Raw genomic sequence first — 20,410 nt, forward strand, 5'->3', positions numbered from 1 at the left:
GTAGAAGTGCTAAGTGTGAATCTAGAAGGCTTAGAATTGGGGCTTTTCATGAACTCAGCTCCACAAAATTCTTTCTGGGGTGCACTAACTCACTGCAAAATAGTTGCCAGATTCTCAGCCTGAAAATTAATTTCCATGATTTGTCAGCAATAGTAGAATGAATCTTAGAGAATGAGGATCAATTGGATCATGTTTGCATAGCAGCTTCATATGGTAAAGACATATTGACGAACCTTAGTTTTCATTATAAGTTCAGAGGTCCATCTGAGTTGTTGCTCATGACACCAACACGATATGAGGGGATAAAAGAAGTGCTTCCATTAGCCTCTGGCATCATGGAGCTTGGAAAGCTGAAAACTCTTGGAGACAAAAACACTGCAGGTGTACCTCAGCCCTTTGGAAGTGGGGACCTATCAAATGAGATCATGGTTGGTGGAGATAAGTGGGTTCTTCTATCCTGATCAGAGGATACTTAGAGCCAACTTTGGTCTTATATTAATCTTAATTATTTGCTTCCAGTGCGGCAAAGTCAATATTACTGTTAGATATTTCTCAGGTGTGGGACAAGTGCCTAGACTGCACAGCATTTTGGTAGTGTGAAGTGGCCCCACTTTGGCTTGGATGTGACAGAGCGACACCTAGTGGTAAAGTTTAACTGAGCATATTTGTTCTGTGAACATACCCAATTCTAAGCCTTTTCACAGATGTAGACACTGTATAGAAAGGGATTATATGATCAATAAATATGCTTACTCAGAAAGTGTAAGTGCCTCACTTCAAGGTCTGGGAGAAGGAAATTTAAGACGCTCTACCAGACTGAGTCTTTTGTTGTTGTTGTTTAAGTTTAATTTATTAGAGAGGGGAAGAGAGAGAGAGAGAGAGACAAAGGGCACAAGTGTGTGCACACACATGTGAGGGAGGGGCAGAGAGAGAGAGAGAGAGAGAGAGAGAGAATCCCAAGCAGGCTCCACACTCCACACTGTCATCATAGAGCCCCGTGCTGCCACTGGGGTTCAAACCCACAAACCATGAAATCATGACTGGAGCCACAGTGGGATGCTTAACCCACTGAGTCACCCAGGCACCCCTCCACCAGACTGTCTTAACAAGATTTCCAGAGTCATGCTCATATGAGAAGGGAGAGGTGGAAGGGCAGGAAGACGGGCTGTTTTGGTAGACCTCTTGGAAACACTAGATAGGTTTATCTGATTTATCTAAGAAGAATGAACAAAATGAAGATTTTATATTTCTCGGAATTTCACTTGGTTATGTGTGTGGGTGGAAGAGGTAGCATTGTGTGTTAAAAACTAACTAGGAATTATATTTTCACTGGTTTTCACATCAGAATGCAGTCACATCAGTGGTAAATACAGAATGTGTCTATAGGAAGAAGTTAGAGGAAACAATATGGTGGTTCATTGGAAAAGGGTTGTTTGCTTATCTGGAAGTGGCATTCACAAAGCAAGTACACTTTAAAGAAAATAACAACAAAATACCCAGTAAATTAATAAATATCTGGCAGGGCAGATTGTGACAAACTAATCTCCATCTCAGTGGAGGAGGACAAAAAAGAAGAGAAAGGGGGATAATAATAGACACAATATAAGAATTTATGATACATTCAAATCTAAATCAAGTGCTTTATGTATATTTTCTTATTAGATTCCTATACTATTCCTTTGAAGTAGGTACTGATACTGTCTTCATTTTACAGATGAAGACATGCAAAGTCATCTTTCTTAACATCACAAAGGTGCTAAGCTAAAAACGCCAATATTTTAGTCTTTTAGTATTTTGGTCTTTCTGATCCCAAAGTTCATGCTCCTGGCTCTCTACTAAAAATGTCACAAGAATTTTTATCACTTCTTGGTGAGACATTGACCATTCTGCTTTGAAAAGTTTGTCCATTAAATGTCCTTATCTAAATCCTGTTAAGATCAATTGGATTTCAATTAGAATGCAATAGATTACAACATACATGGTTTAAACCTTCTTTGCTCTTTTCCATTGTGCACATATATTGGAATACTTTAATTTTTTTGTGATTGTTTCTTTTCAGAGGCAGTTCAGCAATTTGAATCTTCACTCTGCTGTTGTCCTAATGTAGATTAAAATGAATAATGAAGCACTTGAGTATTTTCTGGTAGATTATTGTAATAATACCATACCATTTTCATTTTGTTGTTGTTATTTTATTTTGTTTTGTGTTGTTTACTGGCTTCTTGGAGTTCGTTTTCTGCGTGGTACAAGGCACGCCGTTGCAGCGTATCAGAAAGGCTTGTGTTTGGCTTGGATAGTAAAGAGAGGGCTTCTCTCAACTTCCTTTTTGGTATTTTGCCGTTTTGCCATAAGAGAACCCAACTGTTTCTGCTTGCTGCAGACTGCCTCATCTATGGGGAGGGGAGTGGAGAGGCTCTGATGAACCTCGCACCTCCTGAAGCCTGGTGGCTTATGGGGGCCTCTCAGGATTGGGGCACTCCTTTTGACAAGGAGTTGGAGAACAAATGATGCTCAAAAGAGGTACTAAGTTGGAAAACATCTAGGGTGAAATGCATTTGGATGTATTTTTTTTTCTAGTTTTTAAGATGTGAGTTCTCTGGATGGGCCTCCTCGTTATGTTAATCTCATGTATTTGTCTGGAATATTAAGATCTTGCCTTGATTCCCTCCTACAACCTCCCCAGAAAAAATGATCTACCTCAGCTTAGAGAAATTTCATATTTGTGCCTTTTTTACACAGATTGTATAGTCTTTGGCTTTTATTACTTTGTCTTTTTATAACACTTTTAAAAATATGATGAAGAATTTCCAATTGAAAACTCTAAAATTCCTCTTGTTGTTTTCATCTTTCATGTCTTTGCTTTGAAGCTGTGTCACTTAGCCATTGAGCAGAGAATGAGATCTGGGTAATGGAGGCAGTCCTAGCCACTATTATATGATGCTGGCGAAAGGGCTCTTATTGAGAGTGGATTTCTTGTAATTGGGCCTGAAAGATCCAAAGAAAGTTTCTAACAAGGTAGAAGTGGCTGGTATGCTTTGTCTTAGTAGTTATGAGCACTGAGTACTTGGAAAAAGGAACTTGTCCCAGGCATCTATTAAAGGATAACACACTAAGGCCAAATACATTCTGTTCCAAATATAAGGATAACACCATATTAAAAATTCAGAATTCTATTCCCATAGTTTATTACATAAAGACTTTTAGGGAAAAATTATATAATAATATCGATAGATACTAAAAGTAGCAATTGAGAAAATTCAACAATGAGTCCAATCAACCAATTAGTCAATCAATAATCAATTTGCAAGGAAATCTAAAGAACTACATATTTAAGGTAGGAGCAAGAATGATACTCAATAAGGAATATAAAACAGAAGAAAAATGACTTTCGTTTTATAAAAATTTCAAAACTTTTCTATGAAAAAGTACCATAAACAAACCTATTTTTAAAAATTGATTTGGAGTAGAATTGCATTTTATGAGACAGAGGTTTAATATGTTGAACTGTTTAAAATTGAGCAAAAGAGGATAATCTAATAGCAAAATAGACAAAAGATGTAGAGAAACCACTCACAAAAAATCCAAAAGTCGTTGAATATATGCAAAGTTGCTCAGTCACTAGAAGATGAGGAAACTCAATGGATTAGCAGCTTTTAGACTGGTCACGATTAAAACAAAGCAAGTAAAACAATAATGCCTATTGTGGCTAAGTTATGAGCAAAGAAGTATTGGCACACCTTGCTGGTATAAATTGCATTTCATCCTGTTTTAGAAAGCATGTTGGCAATATCAATTAAAATTAAAAATATAAATACTTTTGACTCTGCACTACATCTTGGGAATCTGTCACATGGAAATGACAGTGCCACTAAATACATAAGCATGCTTATTTTAAGCATTATTTTTATTTGGGAAAACTGAGGAGCAAAGTAAATGCTAATCAATAAAGCAACATTATGATCCATTCACATCACAAAATACTATGCACCACTTAAAATAATGAATTAGAGCTATACTGGTTAGCATGGAAAGATTTCCATCAATTCTTCTTGAGTGAAGAAAGCAAAATATGTATAATATGATGAAAATTTTGTAAAAAAAATAAGCATTATCAAAATTATTGAACACTCATTAATCTGCAAGACACTATTTTAGAGATTAATGCAGTGACACAAAAATTATATTACCTGATATTTTGAAGAAGGACAAATGATGCTCAAGGGATGTACTAAGTAAAAAGGCAAAAGAATTATATAATGTAACATAGACCTGCTTTAAAAATGAATGATTTAAATAGTGCTATGGTTTCCAGTGAGTTATTATAAAAGGTTCTGCAATTCATATGTGTATCAAAAATTACCTATATAGCTCAATGAGTCATGTTAGTATTATGAGTCTTAGTTTCTGTTTTTAAATTTTTTTTTTTTTTTTTTATTTTTTAATATATGAAATTTACTGTCAAATTGGTTTCCATACAACACCCAGTGCTCATCCCAAAAGGTGCCCTCCTCAATACCCATCACCCACCCTGCCCTCCCTCCCACCCCCCATCAACCCTCAGTTTGTTCTCAGTTTTTAACAGTCTCTAATGCTTTGGCTCTCTCCCACTCTAACCTCTTTTTTTTTTTTTTTTTCCTTCCCCTCCCCCATGGGTTTCTGTTATGTTTCTCAGGATCCACATAAGAGTGAAACCATATGGTATCTGTCTTTCTCTGTATGGCTTATTTCACTTAGCATCACACTCTCCAGTTCCATCCATGTTGCTACAAAAGGCCATATTTCATTTTTTCTCATTGCCACGTAGTATTCCATTGTGTATATAAACCACAATTTCTTTATCCATTCATCAGTTGATGGACATTTAGGCTCTTTCCATAATTTGGCTATTGTTGAGAGTGCCGCTATAAACATTGGGGTACAGGTGCCCCTATGCATCAGTACTCCTGTATCCCTTGGATAAATTCCTAGCAGTGCTATTGCTGGGTCATAGGGTAGGTCTATTTTTAATTTTCTGAGGAACCTCCATACTGTTTTCCAGAGCGGCTGCACCAATTTGCATTCCCACCAACAGTGCAAGAGGGTTCCTGTTTCTCCACATCCTCGCCAGCATCTATAGTCTCCTGATTTCTTCATTTTGGCCACTCTGACTGGCGTGAGGTGGTATCTGAGTGTGGTTTTGATTTGTATTTCCCTGATAAGGAGCGACATTGAACATCTTTTCATGTGCCTGTTGGCCATCCAGATGTCTTCTTTAGAGAAGTGTCTATTCATGTTTTCTGCCCATTTCTTCACTGGGTTATTTGTTTTTCTGGTGTGGAGTTTGATGAGCTCTTTATAGATTTTGGATACTAGCCCTTTGTCCGATGTGTCATTTGCAAATATCTTTTCCCATTCCGTTGGTTGCCTTTTAGTTTTGTTGGTTGTTTCCTTTGCTGTGCAGAAGCTTTTTATCTTCATAAGGTCCCAGTAATTCACTTTTGCTTTTAATTCCCTTGCCTTTGGGGATGTGCCGAGTAAGAGATTGCTACGGCTGAGGTCAGAGAGGTCTTTTCCTGCTTTCTCCTCTAAGGTTTTGATGGTTTCCTGTCTCACATTCAGGTCCTTTATCCATTTTGAGTTTATTTTTGTGAATGGTGTGAGAAAGTGGTCTAGTTTCAACCTTCTGCATGTTGCTGTCCAGTTCTCCCAGCACCTAAATTTTTTTTTAATGTTTGTTTATTTTTGAGAGAGAAAGGCAGAGTGTGAGTGGGGGAGGGGCAGAGAGAGAGGGAGACACAGAATCTGAAGCAGGCTCCAGGCTCTGAGCTGTCAGCACAGAGCCCGATGCGGGGCTTGAACTCACAGACCACGAGATCATGACCTGAGTGGAAGTCGGATGCTTAACCGACTGAGCCACACAGGCGCCCCTGAGTTTCTTATAATAATATTAATGACAGCATCTGGTATTGGTAGAAAGAGAATTTGAGATAATATAAGTAAAGCACTCAGCACTGTGCCTGGCAAAGAATGAATGTACATTAAATGGAAGCTATCCTTCTCATTGTCAATATTGTTGTTTTTCAAATGCTGAGGTTGTGTATTTTTTTGAAAGAATAGCAGAGGTGAAGTGCCCTTCTCATCACATCACATTAGCAAGAACATGCTACCAATCTGAATTATTTCTCGTGATTTTAACCTCCATCAACGGGCCAAGATAGTGTTTGTCTGGTTCCTCCACTTGCTATAAGTTACTTTCTCCCCATCCACCCTCTGCAATCTTTTTTTTTTTTTTGAAAGTCCATAACTAAATCCAGCTCACACTCAAGGAAGTATGAATGAGATATTAAACATTTTCTCTGGGAAGTGGGAATATCTACATAAATTATAAAGAATTCTTATGTAATGAAGATTTTTTTCTCCCCTATTTATTCAATCATTTATTTACATGTACTCCTGTATATTTCATTTATACTTTAAGTTATAATCTAATACTGCATTCTTTTGTTGTTGCTATTTTTCAGATTATTCCAGCTTTAGACATTGGGTGCTTTTTCACGTAGACTCCTGAGTCCCTGTGACATGCTCCTGTCCTTTTGTTTTTTGAGCACTTCTTTACTTTCTGACATTACAAGATTCTGAAGGTTCATCTTATATTGTCCCTGCCTTGGCCCTAGAGCCAGCCATTTCTCCAGGGACTCTTGGTTCCTTTTATTGGAGAGTAGTCTTAAGAAACCAAAATCTGGGCACTGGGATGTGTTCGTTGTTACTGAGGTCTCCAGCCTCCCTCAGTAGACAGATCTAAGAAATATATATTATATATATATATATATATATATATATATATATATATAATATGATTCTTAGATTACTAACCCAAGTTTGTAAACATAATTATTTCTCTATGTATCTATCTGCATCTATCCATTTGCATTTTTCATTAGCTTCCAGTTTCTAGGCAAAACATTGTTTTTTCAAGTTACTTAGGTCAGCTCTTTTTCCCTTACCCCATTCCATAAGTGGATATCACTTGTGATGAAACTCATATTTTCTGATTGCACAGCAAGTAAAGTTTCATACTCAAGTTTTTCACATAGAAAATATTTCCCTGTTAGTAACCAGACTGCTTTCCTCTTAGTAATCTGTAAGCTACATCTCTAACTTGTGTGTTTTTATTCCAGTCTTGTTGCTTATATATACCATCAACTTTTGTCCTTCTTTCTTACTTAGTCTTTGCCAGGCCCCCACCTATAATAGGGCTGCTCTCCTGTTTCTTTTCATCTTATGAGAGATATCCTCACTGTGACCTCTTTTCTCTGATGGCCTCCTGAGATGTAACTCTTGTGCCTGGACCTTGGGAACCTTGGGACCTTAGGAACCATTCATTGGCATTCAGCCTTAGCATCTGCCTTAGCCCCAGTAGAGAAGTGCATCTACTTGATTCTCTCCCTGTCCTGACCTCTGGCCTCCTCCAGTCAGCCAGTCTTCTCAGAATTCCCATTCCCACTTAGAAATCTCTACAATCTCAATGGCTCTCCTCATACCACATTGGGCTGCAATTTGTTCTGGGATGCTGCATAACCCTTACCTAGACCCTCCCCACAGCTACTGTCACAGCACCATATTGGCCACTTGGTTTTGTGTTTCAGAAGAATCATGGCCCCTTCAATAAAACTCCTTTACTCCTAAATCTTTCCACAAACTCTAAGTGCTTTCTGTCATTGAGATTTCCATTTTCCATTCCCTCAGGGCAAGGTACAAGGGGAAAGGCTGCCTGGCCCTTTCTCATGAGAGCATCAATAACTTTTCTTTTGTTCCCCTCCAGTTTGCTAGTCCAATTCTTTTTCACTTTTTAGGTTTATTTATTTATTTTGAAAGGCAGGGGAAGTGCAAAGAGAGGGAGAGAGAATCCCAAGCAGTTTCCACACCTAGCGCAGAGCCCAATGCAGGGCTTGATCTCACGATGGTGAGATCATGACCTAAGCAGAAATCAAGAGTCGGATGCTTAACTGACTGAGCCACCCAGGTGCTCCTGTTTTATATATATTTTTTATAGATTACAAAGAGGAACCCAACTATTTAAAAACTCAATAATGGAATATTTGTTACCTATTTACATAATTTTTCCTTGTTTCAAACTGGTAAGTGTCAGAAATGAGGTGATTTATTTTCAGTCACCCTCAAGGAAACCATTACTATTGCCTGAATGGCAGAACCAGGAGCTAAGAGGGATGAAGAGTCGAAAGCCAACCTTTAATATTTCAAAACAATATCCAACCACATATATGCACACATATGTATATGTAGATACATGTATAGTCACAAAGGTAGTCACATAGAATTTTCTACCTACTTTTATGCAATCTGTTATTTCTTTGAAAGCAGTCCTCATAATTGGTTATTTCTAGGATGTCTCACATGTGCTCATAAATACCCAACTCTAGGCTAAAAATAGACTTCTACACTCTGCTGTCACTCTGAAGTGCAGGAAGCCTAGCAAAGGTGTCTTGCTGCTGCCATTGCTCTCAGCACCTATACAGGCCATGCCATGCTGATTCCAACCTGCAGAAGGAAAAACTTCTCCCTTGGACTTTGAACCACCGTTACCTCAATCTCAGTATTGATGCCTTGTGCTCTCAGCATCCCAAGGGCATGGTGTAGGAAAACAGCTTTTTCAGTTCCCTTGTCATTTTCTCACTGGGGCCTTTCTCCCACAAAGTATCTCCCACAGAGTATCCAGATGGGGGGTGGGGGGGGCCGTGGGAGGGAGAGGGAAGAGATGGATAGGGAATAAGGAAGTGGAAAGTCAAAGCAAAATCATCTTAGCAAGAGGCAATTCAAATTACGTAAATATACCCATCCCTGCCAGCTGCCACTGTCTTCCTAGACCAAGACGGAATATTCAGCTAACTCTTCCTGTATTAAGAGATTTTCCCCAAGAGGATTTCTTGCTTTCTTTACAGAAAGGTCCTTGGAGGATTTGTTCTGCCAGTCTTCTGGACATACACCTGTTTGAAATTCTAAAGTGCACAACATGCAGGTTCAAACTTGGACCCTGCCATATACTAGCATCAAATGTAACAACTTAAATATGTCCTTAATTGTTTGTCATCTAGGACTATATTTGTGCTATTTATAGGCTCTGATAATCTTGCTGGTGGGCAGGGCTGTGATACCATATTAGGTAGTTGCTTTCGTTTATTTTTTCTAACTAAATCTCTATGAGTAACATAAAATTACTGGGTTTTGTTTGTTTGTTTATTGTTTTTGGTTTGTTTGTGGGTTAGGAAATGAAGACTCAGAAAGGTCTAAGCTGGTGCCCTCTACATCACCTCATAACACTTAGCATGACCCTGCACAAACAGGGTTCTACTGATACTCAGTGACATAAATGTATATTTTACTTTTTACATAATCCACATTCATTTTCTTTCCAAGTTCCTTTCAAAGGTTCATTTTGAAGCATTCACAGGAGGTAGCCAATAGTGTAGAATAATACATATGCTTGAAGAGGTCAGAGAGATTGCATGAAAAATAATGAAATAGATTTGTGAACCTGAAAGCCTGGAGGTGGTTAAAAAGAAAACAGAGGGCAAAGCATACTTTCAATCTTTGAGAAAATGTTAGTATCCTTTCCTAAAAATGCAGCTAATGAAATGCATATTTTCAGCATATTATCTATTTAATTTGAATAATTCTCCAATTTGAATCATTTCTTTAAATTATTGAAGTATAAACAAAGATATCTAACTCATGATTATTTATTCATCACAATAAAAATGACTTTCTATTATATATTGCAATCTAGAAACTTGAAGACCTCTAACATTGTTATTTTTACATAAATGGTATGTTCTGTTGAAAATATGGATAAACAAACAGAATTAAAGCTAAATTATATTTCCACTCACTATTAACATGTTGCTCTTTTAATATTGTGGGTGTTGCCCCACGCATATAATTTTTTTTAAAAACTGGGATTATTTTGTGGGTACTGCTTTGTAATCTGTTTTTCCATTTAAAATAACTTTGTAACATATAGGCATTTGATAACGTATGTTTTTGTGATGTATTTTAAAAGCCTTGGTTGAAGTTGCTTTCTTAAGTTGCTTTCTTCTATAGGGGTTTTTCCAACAACAGGGGTTTGTTGGCAGACCAACAAACTCTACACTTACTGAAATTTTTTTGTACCACACAGGTGACATGAACTGGAACATCAAACCAGGGCCAGGCTTGGGGTTCAGTTGTATCTACCAGCCTCACAGAGATAGGAAAGTTCCCTGGATGTTTTTCTTTGAAGTGTTCTTTTCCTTTTCCTTTCCCCACCACCCCGCCCTCCACTCTCCTTCCTTTTCCTCCCCTTCCCTCCTCTCCTCTTCCCTCCCCTTCCCTTCCTTTCCCAGATGCTCACCCTTCCCCCGTCCTTCTCTATCTTCCCCTCTGCTTCCCTTCCTATTCTTTCCATGCCCTGCTCTGCTCTGCCCACCTCTCCCCTCCCTTCCCTTCCCTTCCTTTTCTTTCCCTTCCCTTCCTTCTCTCCTTTTTAACATCATTCTGCCTACTCTGATGCTGTATCCCTCTAGGGCCCCACCCCTTCATTGTGGTCTCCTGATGAACTCCCCATTTTGAATGGACCGTATGCTTTATCTCCTGTCCCCACCCCCCTCATAAGGCTGAATAAAGTTCAGGTATCCAGGGTTCTGCAGAAAACCTCAATCCAACAAAACAAAACAAAACAAAACAAAACTGATTTTGGCACTCAAATATCCACTATAGATTACTGATTTTACTTTCTTTTTGGCCTCTGCATTTTCCTACTTCTCTGCCAGCTTAGCAATGCAGTTAAAATACATATAATATTTTATTCAAGATTTGACTTGTTTTAATCAAAAGGATTGTTCTCTGCTATATGATGAAAATGAAGGTCAAGGATATTTACTTTGAAAAGTTAAAAATATATCATGTATACTTATATTTTTATTCTTCCTAAAATTAAATGATCCTTTATTTAATTGAAACATTTATAAAATAATGGATTATAAAATTTAGGATTCCACTCCCAATCCCACTCCTGATCACCAACTAGGATTCTGGTCATCCGTGTGTGAATTTTTCCCTTACACCAACAAGTAATTCTTGGATACTAACTGGGTGTCCTGGATCCATCTCTCATCCAGCAGCCACCCAAGAGTTCACTCAGAGTCACTTCATTAGGGCAAAAGATGCTCCTAGTGCTTTTATCACTTAGAAAATTACAAAGGTTTTAGTAGTTCAGTGCCAAGAATCAGAAGGCAGAGACCAATATATTTTTTCTATTATCTCACATAATTGTTAGTGAAATATCTTTATAAAGGTTATACATTATAACATCATGGTGTATGTAATCACAATACAGCAACTGTATCTTGAATATTTATGAAGTATCAGACATATCTTTTTTTTAAACTAATAGACTTTATTGTTTTAGGAGTTTTAGGATTATAGAAATATTGGTGGAAAGTAGAAAGTGCTCCCATATACCTCCTTACACCCCCTTCTCCCATTTCTAATTATTAACACCTTGCATTAGTATGGTATATTTATTATAAATAAAGGGTAAATATTAATACATTATTAAACATATGTCTTTTGATATATGGTTTTTTTGGATCCTTTCAACAACTGAACAAGATAGATATTATCCCCACTTCAAAAATAAGGAACCTAAGGTTGAGCACTAAGTCTGGATTCACTGAAAAATGTGTAGAAACAAGATCTTGAACCATTATCTTCACTATTTTTTCTGTTTTAAGTAATTTGAGAAATCCTATATTTTAACTGTCTTCTGTCTGATGAAATGTATGGTTGGTATTGTATATAATTACAAAACATTCACAACAGGAAATCATTTTTTTTCCTGAGATCTTATCTTTAGAATTAACATGCTTATCTTATATAACTACTAGATTAGAACACCAGTTGGTGGCTACCAACAATCACAGCTGGAATGATAATTACTAATTATTTTATAAATACTCTGAATGTGGTATAATTTATTTATGTTATTAGAAGCCTTGGTATTTGTCTAATGGCAATATAGATAACATAAAACAGCAACAGTGCCCTGATACTTCTTTTGCAACACATCAAGTCATTAAATTCCTTGTAGTAACGTGGATTGTTCTCCTCATAACTTAAACTATTTTTTGGTTGTTTTTGCTTCATAACAGCAATAGGTCCTGAAAGGCAAAAACATACTACCATATCTGTAAATTAGTGTGTGTATCATGGTAGACACATTAGATCTATGGCTTTTGTTTCTCATTTGGAAAGTCATTTTATTCAAAAATGAATCTAGTACAAGCAATCTATATAAATAGTTTACATTGATTTGAATATCCATATCAGAACTGAGTATGTTGTATTGTAAAAAATAATAATAATACTGTTGCTCTTATGATCAAACATATGCTGCATCTAACTTATTTGAAGTACACTGTATGTTGGGATCCAGTTTCTGTCATCCCTTCTCTCAGCTGTTTGGTTTTATAGTAACTCTTGCTGAGTCTCTTGTCATGATATATAATGTAGTACAATATACCTGAAAGAAATGTGTCCAACTCAAACTTTTTAATGTTCTAGAACAACTATAATTTATTTCCTATAATATTTTATGATTTCAAAAGCATGGCACATTGTCATATTATTTGAAAATATATTAATGTAGTATATATTTGTCTTATAGTGAACGGACATCCAATACTCAAAAGAGCTAACATCCGGATTGTTGGAAAGTTAGTATCCAGATCTATAAGAGAAAGGAAAATGAGGCATTTATCAAAAGAAGTAGAATAATGTTTCAACACAATGTTATTATCTTAAGAGTTGAACCTTTCTACCCAAAGATACATTAACATCGACCATGGATTAATTATATATCAACAGGAAAAAATGACAAGCATCTTTGGATATCAAAAGAAGGATTTCAACAAGTCAGTTTATAATTTCAAAATATCTTTGGATGAACCATTCACTGGCTCTTCTTCACTAAAAGCTACTCTTATCATAATGAAGTTGAAACCTCTTAGTGTCAAGTGTTCCTTTCGTTGAACTTTAATTTATGTTGTTCCATTACCAATAAATGCCATAAAGAGACTTTACAATTTTTGTTTCTAAAAACTCTCTTAAATTTTTTGGAAATTGTTTCTCAAAATGTATTTTAAGCTATATGACTTTATTAGTGTAGTCTAGTATTATTTTTCCCTATTGTCATTCCTCACTCGTGAAAAACTGGAAGTCAACATATAATGTTCCTGAGTTGCTTGCCTTAGTTCAGAAAGGATTTGAGGCACAGTTGGACAACACCAGTTTCTTAAGAATCTTGCATTTAATATTATCTGTCTATCTATCTGTCCATCCATCCATCCATCCATCCTTCAGGTTATCTATCAATTCTTCCCTCCTCTACTTCCTCCTTCTGAATGCAGTTGGAGAAATAAGTGAAGGAACAGAATGTGTACCTAACATAGAGACTAGATATGAATAGAGGTGGGAACTACATGTGTTTCATTTTTTCGGTTCTTACCTGTGATCTGTGACTTCTGTAATCAACTCTGGTTTAAGAATAAAATCTCTCTCAGGATACTTGATTCAGTAAAGTTTACTGTAGAACCAATGTGGAAGTTATTAGAATAAAATGTTTAGAAAAGCCAGTTACAAAAATCATGTTAAGTCAGGGCCTCACCAAAACCAGAACCAAGCTGGGCTAAAAAACATGCTAATCCTCTAACCAGAAAATGTTTTCAGTAAAACACTTGATGGGGGTGGGGCTAGAGGTGGGGAGGGGTGAGGGTAAATGATTATGAGCTAAAATATACACATTAGCTTATTTGTGAAATTAAATTATCCAAATTCTCCCTGTTGGTAATTGAAAGTGTTTCATTTTAAAGAAAAACATTTTTCTTTATTTCAAGACTAAAAAAATCTGGAAAGCGCACAATAAAAAAAGAAAAAAAAGAAAAGAAAAAAATCACACATGAGTTGAGTTCCAGTGTGGTACCAGATCATCAGCCTGCTCCTTTTTATAGCATTATTAGGATGAAAATTTGGCTGGATTTCTGCTACCACTATTCAAGAAAAAATTGGGAGCAAAACCATAGAATTATAATGAAAGGCACCTACAAACTAAAATACAGGATTTCCTAATGAGTGTTGTGTAATGGGTGTCACTATTTCAAATGGCAAATATATTTATAAGAGAAAACAATTAATAGAAAAAAGCATCAATATTACCCTGTAAAAATAAAACATAAAAATTAAGGTATGATTATGACAGTTGGGGGCAGAATATAGAAGTTTATTTTTCCTTTAACAAAATGTGATAATTGTTCTTATCTCCTGTTTCCCACATTTGACTATTATTCTTGATTTTTAGCAAACTGAGGTAGGGCTACTGAATGTCTTTCAGAGATGTGATCCTACATTAAAGTTCAGTGACAATATGTCACTGTGGAGCTGCAGGAGACAGTGTAAGGTCAGGGAAAAGAAGCCTTCACTTCTCAATAGTTAGTTTCTATATAAAAATTGGCACTTGGTGCTCATCAAAGAACAAGAAATATTGGATATGCTCTAAATGTCCATTGTGTTTTTGAGCCAACTACCTGATGGAAGTCATCACTTATATGTAAATGAACTGTCAATGGCTTGCTACTGTTGGCAGTCACTGGACTGTGAAGGGTATGTCTTAATAAGAACCAAAGCTCTTCACAGACTTTGATTTACTGGAAATAAAATAGAAAAGTCCTCTGAGACTACAAAGGACACTTGTTTCAGATAAAACGTCTAGACAGTAGCAATATATTTGGGCCTTTTATTATAGCAAAACTGCAAATTAGAATGGAGTGGTGAGAAAGTTCCTGTGACCCAGCTGAGTTCTAAAACACTGCTTCTGACTAGAGTAATACAATCTGTAAAATAGCTAAGCCAAATTAAATAAAAGTGCATTAGGAAAAAAAAAAATCCAGAAACAATGAAAAGTCAAGATTCAGCTTTGTTACATCTTTTAGTCGCCTATGTCTTATGTTTTACATTTTCTTATGAGTCTATATTTTTCTTAATAAGTTCAGCTATTAGAGTACTAATGAAGCTGTGATCCTTCAGCATGAAGTACCTCTCAGAAAATTCAGGGGCGCCTGTGTAGCTCAGTTGGTTAAGTTTATGACTCTTGATTTCGGCTCAGGTCCTGATCTCAGTTTGTGGGATCAAGCTGTGTGTCTGGCTCTGCACTGGCAGAGTGGAGCCTGCTTGGGATTCCCTCTCTCCATCTCTCTCTGCCCCTCTCCCACTTGTGGGTGGTCTCTCTCTCTCTCTGTCTCTCTCAAAGTAAATATGCTTAAAAAATTAAAAAATAAATAAAATTCAGATTTAAGGGGATTCTTATATGTCTATCCACTTCTTTTCCCAACTTCCACTCCAAAATATACAACTGAAATACCGAATTCTCTATTAAAATTTTTATTAATGCTGTTAATAACAATCCTATATTAAATTTGCAAAATGCTTTAGTATTTGTGGTATGCTTTCACATAAATTTGAATTGTGGAAACTTTGACAGTGAAAAATTATTAAAGAAGACCATGTAGACAATTATTAAGACAGAAGGTGAATATTCTCCATTCAGAGAACTGCAAAATGGGGTGGAAGGCAAGAAACTTTTACAGGATAAAGAATAAAGAACAAGGAAGAGAAAAATAGGAGCTATCTGGCTGGTGCCACATGGTCGACCTTGTTTGGGGTGAGAAGGAATAAGGAATAAGGAGAGTCCAGAGTTGGTTTGGCATTTAGGGATCAGCTGAAGTCATACACTGTATTTCTTTGGTCAAGTGGAGCATTGACAGGAACATGAAAGTTATCTAAGTTTCAGTTTGCTTAGATGGCACCTCAGGCAGGAGTGGCTCTATCTTGGGTCTAGAAATTTATTTCAACAGTAGGTAGACCAAATTTTTATATTAACTGCTTTCTCCCAAAGTATGTTCAGAGAAGTGTATCAGTCAGGGCAGGTTAACAGCTTTGAAAAACAATCCTAAAAATCCCATTGGCTTAAAGTAATAATATCTTTTTTGCTTACTTCACAAGCCAGCCCAAGTCAGCAGGCACGTGCAGTTTTCCAGAGATTCGGTCTTTTTCCCTCTTAATAGTTTTGCCACTCCTTAGGGCCACTACCACAGTCTTCACATTCATGCAGTAGACAAAAAAGAGAATGTGGAGAAAACACACCCATATCTTAACTGCTTCACTCTGAACTTGGAACACATCATCACTTCTGTTCACATTCTTTTGGAGACAACTTGTCACCTGGCTCCAGTGAAATTCAAGGGGGCTAGGAAATGTGGACTAGTTTTACATTCAAGAAGAGAATATGTCCTTTTCTGCCACAGGGATTAGATTGCATTCGTCATTATTTTAGGGAACAAGAAAAATTTCAAATGGCTTTACTTGGATGGTCATCATTGTGGTTTAACATTTTATTATAAAAGTATCCAAATAATCCAGTCATTAGTTTTCCAATATTGTGATGTTAATCCCTTGTATAATTCATCAAGAATCCTGCAAACATCTAGCATCAGTTTAAAGGGAAACTTTTTTTTTTTTTTTCATTTCTTAGGTATGTGTTTTTCTTTCCTGAAATTGAAGAACTTTGGGTTTTATTTTGTTTTGGTTTTGTTATTCAAATAAAAATTGTTAAGTAAATACTTTTCAGTAATATGTTGATAGGAACCATTTTTTTAAAGTTTACTTATTTGTTTTGTGTGAGAGAGAGAGTGTGTGTGGGAGGGGCAGAGAGAGAGGGAGAGAGAAAATCCCAAGCAGGATCAACAATGTCAGCATGGAGCCCAGTGTGGGGCTTGACCTGACTAACCATGAGATCATGACCTGAGCCAATATCAAGAGTTGGATTCTTAACTGACTGAGCCATCCAGGTGCCCAGATAGGAGCCATTCTTTTTATATAAAAGACCACTGATTTTCAGCCTGGAGAAAATAGGCTGCCAGAAACTACTTGTTCAACTGAGAACCCTAAACCATTTATTTTCCTTCTTTCCTCCTGCCTCCCTTTCTTCTTTCCTTTCTTCCTCTCTTCCCTTCTTCTTTCCTTTTCTCCCTCTTTACTAAATAATGCTCATCAGTAAAGTCTCCACCAATATAAAGGTATTTAGAAGTAAGATGCATTTTTCAAAATGAAGATTTGGGATGTACTCCATAAGCATAAAGGCCAGATATCTGACCTCCTAGCATGTCTCATTGTCCCAAAAAATCCCAGCTCCATTTTTCCTCCTGCATGTCATGGCAGCTTCATCTTAGTTGAAAGCATATTTGATACCTTAAATAATATTCCTATAAGTAATCCTCTATAGTAGAAAAGCCAAGGATATCAGAAAAGTAACTTTATTTTTGATAGCAGGATGATAATTTGATGAAACTCCAGAAGCTTGACAGTTGTATATAATCCACAAAAATGAAAGGGATAGAATAGGATGAGATTTATCACTTTAATCTTTCTGCATTTTGACATGTATATTAAAGACTAAACTATTTGTAAATTTTGTACTGTTTCAATGATGCAGTGGTTAGTCTGGAAGTAAAATCTCTCATATAGTTAGATGACTAATGGAACATACATTTTGGGATGCTGTAATAAGTGAAATATGGCTTTGAGGAAAACTGATACTGCCTTATGCAAATACAGGTCCTATAGATTTTCATCATAAACCAAGATATCAGGCTAATCTGTAAAAGAGCCTCAAAATATGTCTTTGAAACATCATTGATCCTTCAGAATCTTAAATAGGTGATATTCTTGATAAAACTGAGTTTTTCTTATTTATAAAACTCCCTTATCCTAAAAGAAAAGCACCAACAAAAAACCCTGTGAAAATAAAAATGTAACTATTTTATAGAATTGAGTAGCTGGAGCAGGCATTACTTAAATAGTCGAAAGCCCTCATTTTATAAAAATAAAAGCTGAAGTCAAGGGTTAAGTAAGATCATACAGCAATTTATTGTCTGAGCTGGGATTGGCATCGGATCTTCTGATTCCCAGCCCAATCTTCCTTTATCCTATTCCTTATTACCTCCACAGAAGACAAAAATGTGTGGATTTTTCTAGAAAGAAGGATCCACAATGCAGGGCCAAACTAGGCAACATCACAAACAGCACATGCTGTAGGTGCCTGATGCCGAATGACTTCTCTAGTATTCTCTCTTCCCCCACATAAAAAATCTCCCTGCTGTCCTTGCTTGCATCCTTCTTTTCCTCATGCTTTAGAACAGGTTAGCTAATTTGATCAATTAAATTGGTTCAAGGTGTTAATGGATCCTAATGGCTTCATGTATTACCTTGTTTGCATTTTAACAAGGCCTGTCAACTGTGAGTGACTAATGCTGGGAGCCTCAGACATTGTGCAAACCAACTGAGGGGCATCCTGGTAACATTTATGTCACGATTTACTACAAACTTTATTGAAACCCAAAAAATTCCTGTTAGAGAGGGAGAGAGCCAAAGCATAAGAGACTCTTAAAAACTGAGAATAAACTGAGGGTTGATGGGGAGGATGGGAGGGAGGGGAGGGTGGGTGACGAACTGAGAAGGGCACCTGTTGGGATGAGCACTGGGTGTTGTATGGAAACCAATTTGACAATACATTTCATATTAAAAAAAAAAAAAAGAACTTTACTTTAAAAAATCCTGTTAGAATTTTTATTTTGTGTATTTGTTATGACTGATATTGAGCCTCCCTTCTAGTATACATCTTGTGACTAGATGATTATATCAATACAGTATATTATTTCAGGTTTTATGTAGGAAAAGTTCGTGTTTAATCTTGACTCCCAGGCTAGCCCACACAGTCTCTGAGTTAAATCACAAAGAATTACATTTTTTAAAAAAACTCATGTTTCTTACATAAGATGACTTGCCAGTTCCCTTTTCTTCAAAACACTTCCTGGATTTGTCCCTTTCTTTTTCACGTTCACATTCATTCTGCTAGTCCAGGACTTAATCACTCCTAATCTAGATTTCTTAACATGTCTCTGAATTTTCTACAACGTCAGTGTCCTATTCTCCAATCCATCTAGCAATGCATGGCCTTCCTACTAAATCTTAGACACTCCTTGTTCTTTACCTTCTAGACCTTCGGCTAAAGTTCATATCTGTACCCTTGCCTTCTGTGTTTCTTGCAATACACCTTCACCTTATTGCCTAGTCTGCTGACCCCAGAGCAAGCAAGCCTCCTCCCTCCCTCAGTTCAAGGCACCTCTCCCCTTTTCTCCTTGTCTGTTTGAAATTTACCTAGTTATCTAGACAACCAGTCCTAGATCTACTCTTTCAAACCTTTCCCAGAAAACCCAGTCATCCTTAGTGCTTTTATTCCCTTCTGCCAGTATGAATTTCTCTGCCCCATTTATTTTTGTTCTTGATGATGTTATTTTGCACTGATGTATACTGGTCTCAATGAGTTGTTTCATGTGCAGAACTTTTAACTCACCAGAAAAAGAAAAAAAAGACTCCTGAGAGCAAAGATTATACCACATCCCTAAACCTAGCACTAGTTTTTGAGAAATGTCCATTGAATTAAGAGGATTTAAACCAAGGACTGCCCAATAAAACTGAACAGGCTAGCAAGGGTTTTACTGAGATATGAAAGGCTTCAGACTTTGATCCTACACCAAACGCTGGCAAATGTATAGACAGTAGCAGGTCACAAAAAGGCAGATGAAAAAATGAGACAATTGTGAGAGTAAAATGGGTACCAAAAATAGCTAAAATTATGTATTTTCCCACTAATTTTGTTATATTGGATGTATAAAATAATTCTATTAAAATTGTTTTCAAAAATAAAACTCTCTCCCCAAAATAAAAATAGCATACATCTATATACCTTCATGTAACATACCAAAATACCTTTTAATTGATTATTTGAACATTAAAAAGAAGAGATGCAGCATAATTGGTCTTGGTATTGTTGCCAGAGCCCAAGGGTGCAAGAATCGACCAGGTACAACCACTCACCATGGACAGAATCCGAAGGCAGAGAGAGGAGCAGTGGTGAAACAAGAAAGGAATTTATTTCAGTGAGGCCAATACTGGGAAGACAGCAGACTAGGGTCCCAGGATCTATCTTCAAGATGTGAATACTTCTAAGTTTATATAATGAAAGTGTGGAACAAAGATGGGTGGGTACATGCAGCTGAGCAGCAAAGATTAGGCTGATCATTGTCTTTGGGGTCAATCAGGATCTTGATGTAGTCAGGGCAGCCATTATTGCTTGAGAGGGTAGTTTCAGTTACTATCGCTGCATATTTTGTACTCAGGGCCCCTTGCCTGAATTAACAGATAAGCTGGAGGGAAAAACAAAGTAATTAAGAGGAACAAGTTGAAGGCAAAATGGTGTCAGTCA

General features: G+C 36.7%; 1 protein-coding gene across 20 annotated transcripts in view; it reads left to right on the forward strand.

Moving 5' to 3' along the window:
- Positions 1-20,410, forward strand: part of IQCM (IQ motif containing M) — a 644,218-nt gene that overhangs the window by 441,793 nt on the left and 182,015 nt on the right. The window contains exon 14 of one of the 20 annotated variants that reach the window (XM_042983801.1): positions 12,701-13,101. The exons of the other annotated variants lie outside the window; for them this stretch is intronic. Within the exon in view, the coding sequence (XP_042839735.1) occupies positions 12,701-12,810 (110 nt within the window). The 3' untranslated portion in view covers positions 12,811-13,101. Of the gene's footprint in view, positions 1-12,700; positions 13,102-20,410 lie in introns of those variants that run through there. 20 annotated transcript variants of the gene reach the window in all.

Source organism: Panthera tigris, chromosome B1, assembly GCF_018350195.1.
Source record: "Panthera tigris isolate Pti1 chromosome B1, P.tigris_Pti1_mat1.1, whole genome shotgun sequence".
In the NCBI taxonomy this organism is placed as follows: domain Eukaryota; kingdom Metazoa; phylum Chordata; class Mammalia; order Carnivora; family Felidae; genus Panthera; species Panthera tigris.